The sequence below is a fragment of the Silene latifolia genome, chromosome 2 (assembly GCF_048544455.1).
Source record: "Silene latifolia isolate original U9 population chromosome 2, ASM4854445v1, whole genome shotgun sequence".
Classification (NCBI taxonomy): domain Eukaryota; kingdom Viridiplantae; phylum Streptophyta; class Magnoliopsida; order Caryophyllales; family Caryophyllaceae; genus Silene; species Silene latifolia.
In genome coordinates, this window is record NC_133527.1 from 47,092,829 (window position 1) to 47,098,144 (window position 5,316).

The 5,316-nt window shown below is 45.6% G+C and overlaps 1 protein-coding gene across 1 annotated transcript; it reads left to right on the top strand.

The window, feature by feature from the left end:
* The first annotated feature begins 1,064 nt into the window (after positions 1 to 1,064).
* Positions 1,065 to 3,531, top strand: LOC141640732 (uncharacterized). Its single transcript, XM_074449415.1, has 3 exons — positions 1,065 to 1,364; positions 1,447 to 2,236; positions 2,495 to 3,531. The coding sequence occupies exons 1-3, from the start codon at positions 1,065 to 1,067 to the stop codon at positions 3,529 to 3,531; spliced, it is 2,127 nt and encodes a 708-aa protein (XP_074305516.1).
* The last annotated feature ends 1,785 nt before the right edge of the window (positions 3,532 to 5,316 follow it).

Sequence of the window (5,316 nt, forward strand, 5' to 3'; positions counted from 1 at the left end):
AATTTCTTTATATGCCGGGATGAGGGAAACCGTGTTAGAATCATGTTAGGACGACTACTAAGGTAGTTATGCGGTAGGAATCAGGTCTAAGCAATTTATTTGTAGTTCGGTTAAATGAGTGCACGCAGGAGACCGTCTGTTTAGTTAACCCCCGACCTGGATCGAAAGATTGGAAGGGTAGACTTGCTTAGTTCTGATAATTGACTCCTATGAGGGCGAAAGTCAAATAGGATGACCTTAGGGCGACTTTAGACTGAAAGGTATAGTCGGGTTTGAGACCGAAAGGAGATAACCTAGCCCTTCCTACTAATAAACTTACCGACCTAGTTATTCCGATAGTGTGTAGAACACGGCAGACCGAAATCCTGGCATATCTCTCTTTATCTGATAGTTTACTTACTTTTTCTCCTCAATTTCTTTTATACCCTTATTTTCTCTTTCCCTTAAACTTTAGTAGTTAGTACATCAAATTCAAAACCCCAGTTTGTGACCGACAGATTAGACTACAGTTAATAGAAAAGCCTCTCTGTGTATTCGACCCGACTTCCCTAGCTATTTATAGTATAGGCTTGTTGGCATTTATTTTTGGTGTTGAACGACATGCATCAAATTTTGGCGCCGTTGCCGGGGAGGCAATTTTTATTATCTGTATTGTTTATTTCTGTCTTGTCTTAAGGAATTTTAGTTCCTTAAGGCTGTTCTTATTTACTTCCTTTTAGCTGTGTATGCGCAGGTCTCGTAGGGGTGAATTAGTTGAGGCTGATCCTGAACCTGAAAGATCCTTTTTACGCAGAAAGAGGGAGTTAGAAAGAGTTCGTCGGGAGGAAGTCTTGAGTACTTCTGACAGTTCGGTTATCGAGGAAACTTCTATTCGTGAGACTATTATTCCAGTCAAAATGCCTAATATCGCAAGTCATTCGGAGCCTACTGCTGACTATATTCCAAAGGGGTTCAAGTTGTCCACCGATTAGGACGGCAATACCTTTGACATTCGGCCATCCTACATTAATTTGGTCGAACGGAATTTGTATCGGGGGGTCCCGGGCGAGGATCCTAGGAAACATATGGAAAGATTTGCTGATTATTGTTCGTCCATCCTTACATCCAAGGGAGTGACCCAAGACAAGATAAAGGAAGTTCTCTTTCCTTTTTCTCTGACCGATAATGCGAGGGAATGGTTGACGGACTTGGATAGAGAAGCAGAAGGTATCACGGACTGGACTACTTTAGCTCTGGCCTTCTATAAGAAGTACTTTCCTCCGCAGAGGACCAATGCATTGAGGGCCCAGATTACTAATTTCAAGCAGACGGGTTCTGAAAATTTGTTTGAAGCATGGTGCCGCTTTAAGAAAGCTGTGAGATCGGTACCCCATCATGGATTCCAACAATGGTTTTTATGCAACCAATTTTATAATGGGTTGTATGATGACCATAGAGCTATTTTAGATGTCTGAGCCCAATGTGAGATTCGGTAGCGAGGTTGATGATGATAAGGGCTGGAAGCTTATTGAGGAAATGGCTAATCACACTGTAGAATATGGGAATCCGCGGAGTGGTACACGGACGATAGCTAATATCGAGTGTGAAGATATGGATGCTAAGTTCGATAAGATTAATGCTAGGTTTGACCGATTGGAGATGCAGTCTCCAAAGAGTCAACAAACGGTTCACATGCTGAAGAAAGACGATACGAATCTTTGTGAGAGATGCGGTGAGCTGGGGCACGTTGCTATTGACTGTTTTGCTGATAGGGAACAAGTCTTTTCTTTCCAACAGTACCGTCAAGGGTATAATTCGGGTCATATCCATCCAAATCCGCGATGGTCGAGTCAAAATGTCCTTAATCCTACTCCCCCTCCGCAGCAACAAGCTTATGTACCACCGCATAAGCAAAGTTATCAAAAGCCACCGCAGTTTCCAAATCCGCAGCAAGGGAGTTCTTCATCTGGAGGAATTTCAGAAGTGGGAGAGCTGAAATCCATGATTCAAGCTCTCGCTACGCAAGTGAGTAGGTCGGACCAAGCAACCAATGCTACTATCAAATTGCTTGAGTCCCAAATAGCTCAAGTCGCCGCAAATCAATCCACGAGGCAACCCGGACAGCTGCCTTCTCAATCTGAAAAGAGAAAAGAAACGCTGAACATGATAACATTGAGGAGCGGACTGACTTATTCTGATGCTGATGTTGCTGGCACTGATGTTTCTGGCACGAATTCCAAAGTTGTTGCTGTTGACAGTACGACAGCTCTCGATCGAGAGGCTTGTGTTCCTCGATCGAGAGGAAATGGAGAAAAAGAGCTCGATCGAGAGGCTGATATACCTCGACCAAGCACTGTTGCTGGTGAAGTCTCTCGATCGAGTGAGAGTTGTGGTCGATCGAGAGGTTCTGACGATGAAAGTGGTCGATTGAGGCCAATGAGCAAGCGTATGATTAATAACGCTTTGATTCGTGACACGTATAACGGAGCTCCTATTGAAGATGCTCCATATCCAGGGCGCTTGAAGAAGGTCAAGAAGACGGAGCCTGAGTTCGCTCGCTTCGGTGAACTTGTGCGAGGATTGAACGTAAGTGTTCCGTTTATCGAGCTGCTAAAAAAGGTACCTTCATATTTAAAATTTATGCGAGAGGTATTAACGCGTAAAAGGACCATAGATGATGTTGAGACAGTAGCTCTGACGGAGGGGTGTTCTGCGCACCTCCAAAATAGGACCCCACCTAAGCTTGCCGACCCTGGTAGTTTTTCGATACCGTTTCACATCGGAGTCCAATTAATTGATAATGCGTTGTGTGATTTAGGAGCAAGTGTTAGCGTGTTACCCTTGTCTTTGGCCAAACGATTAGGATTCACTAAGTTCCATTGCACTAACATGACGGTCCAGATGGCTGATCGGACCTTGTCACGACCTTTAGGAGTGCTACAAGATATTCCTGTGCAAATAGGAAGATTTCTTATTCCTATTGATTTTGTCGTGCTAGACATACCCGAAGATAATCACACCCCAATTATTTTGGGAAGACCGTTCTTGCACACTGCGCAAGCGGTTATAGATGTCGGGATGCGCACTCTTACGTTTAATGTCGGTGGTGAGGAATTGGTTTTCGCTAAACCCGCTACTCATAGGGGTTCTATGCGTGTTTTGGAGTGTCATGCTATTCCTGCGGTTGGTGTTGTTACGCCACCCATGATTGAGTCACCTTCCATTCCCGTTGTTGATGTTGAGCCCCCACGTGTTGTTACTCTACCTGCTACACTTACACCTCCGCCTCGGAATGAGAGCGATAAGGAGGACCGTGCTATTGTTATTACTTGTACAGGACCTGGATGGGGAGCTTTGGCGCTTGACCAAGGCGAAATGAGTTCCAATATTGGAAAGGGAAAGGGCAATGGTGGCAATATGACACGTATTCTGGCGGAAGAAATAAAGCTGGAACATTCGTCGGAAAGTGGTACTTATGTTTGGAGAAGAAAATTGGAAGTTACCGCAGCTGAGGGTAACTCCGTTAGCCAGAGGCCTGAAGGACTTAATTGATCTTTAGCCGGGTTTGCAACCCCGTGCAAATTGTAATAGACAATAGATTTTTGAATTCTTTTTATTGTTTTTAAACTTCTTTAATTGCGTTGGACACTTAGACTATAGACATTTTTTAGCGTAGAAGACAATTGTGGACTGTAGACAATTTGCTGGTGTTTTGGGATAATTTTACTATCAATTTTGCAGGTACAGAAAGCCACACTCAACAGATGATACATTAATATGCGTGCTAGCAGGAAAAGAGCTCGATCGAGGGAGTCCAATCTCGATCGAGTAAGAGGAAGGTCAAGGGACAGCCACCTCTCGATCGAGAGGTAAGAATTAACTCGATCGAGAGGATCTGAGAGCTAAAGATCTCGATCAAGAGACATGTATCTCGATCGAGAAGCTCCGCTGGTATATAAAGGGAGTTCCTTTCTCGATCGTCCTCTTTATTTACTCGACCCCAATTTCTTCATTCCTGCAATTTTCAATTGATCAATTACCTTGCAATTTGGTTTTTCTTGCCCAAAATACTACTACAATAAATTACCCATATATTTACCATCCTAAATTAATCAAAAGCCCTCTCCCAAACTCCATCTTTTTCGATTAATTAGAGTTTTCGGGTTTTAGGGTTTATCAAATTCGATTTTTTTCGAATTTGTGCCTATTGTTTTGATTAATTAAGCTTTTGTGGGTGTTCTAGCATCAATTATGGATTCCAGTAATGAAATCCCCGTCACTGAGACCGTACCTGAGGTCGCTGCTGATGCACAGACGGCCGTTTCTTCTGTTGGAGTTGTTACTCCAGTGGTCACCACCACTGCAGCTTCGGCTGCTGCTTCCGTTCCAGTGACGGAGAAACCCACAGCCGCCACCGAGGTCACAAAGGCCAAGGCTGTGGGAGAGACGACTCGTGCCGTTTCTGCCCCTGCCAGGCCCTTCTCTATGCTGGACAGAGGATTCACGCCTCGATTCCCGACGCCTGGTATACTGCCACCTAGGCCGAGTCAGCCGGCTAGCCAGCTAGCCATTACTTCCAGCTCTTCTGGGGCTATTGTTACGAGAGAGGCCACTCTTACTCCTTTACCGGAGTTGCCCACGGTACGTTTCGCTTCCACGGATCACCGAACTCGGTTATCCGCTTTACTTCGTTGCCCTCTCTCCTCCACCCGTTTCATTGCGCGGACTGACCTTGAGACCTTAGGAATTTATGAGGAGGTCTGTAGTTTGTTGAATGGGACGGGAATGTCGGGTCTGATTACCTTGCAGGAAGCTGCTATTCGTATCCCTACATACGAGTTTTTCAGCTCCTACTCTTTTGACACCGACTCTTACGCTTCCAACCACTCTAGTCCTTGCATTCACTTCCGACTGCACAATGAGTCGCACCATTGGACTTTGGCCAGGTTTGGGGAGGTTCTAGGCCTCGTTAGTGACGGCCCCATCGAGCCGCCTCGGGATATCCTTCAGCCGCTTTGGGCTGCACTTTCTCACACCCCTTACCCCGCGCGTAGAGGAGCCCACGTACACTTACCTGCTCCCCGTTACTTCTTGCGACTTATGGGAGAGACCATTTTTGGGCGACCTGAGCCCAATAACGTGACCAACACTGAGCTAGCAATTCTCGCGGGGTACCTCAACATTGACTACGGTACCCCGTTTGTTCTAAACATTGCTTATTTGGTAGCTCAGCATTGGAACGGAATTGGGAAGAAGGTCAAGACCTCTGTTGTCTGTGGCGGGTTAGTGACTAGGATAGCCCGCCATCTTTACCCCACTGAGCCTGGACTTACTGCG

Excerpts from the sequence above, each read along its gene's own strand:
- LOC141640732 (XM_074449415.1), top strand. The coding sequence starts at position 1,065 with ATGGAAAGATTTGCTGATTATTGTTCGTCCATCCTTACATCCAAGGGA. Across the intron at positions 1,365-1,446 it reads TTAAGAAAGCTGTGAGATCG|ATGTCTGAGCCCAATGTGAG; the intron begins GTACCCCATCAT and ends GAGCTATTTTAG. Across the intron at positions 2,237-2,494 it reads CAAAGTTGTTGCTGTTGACA|GGCGCTTGAAGAAGGTCAAG; the intron begins GTACGACAGCTC and ends CTCCATATCCAG.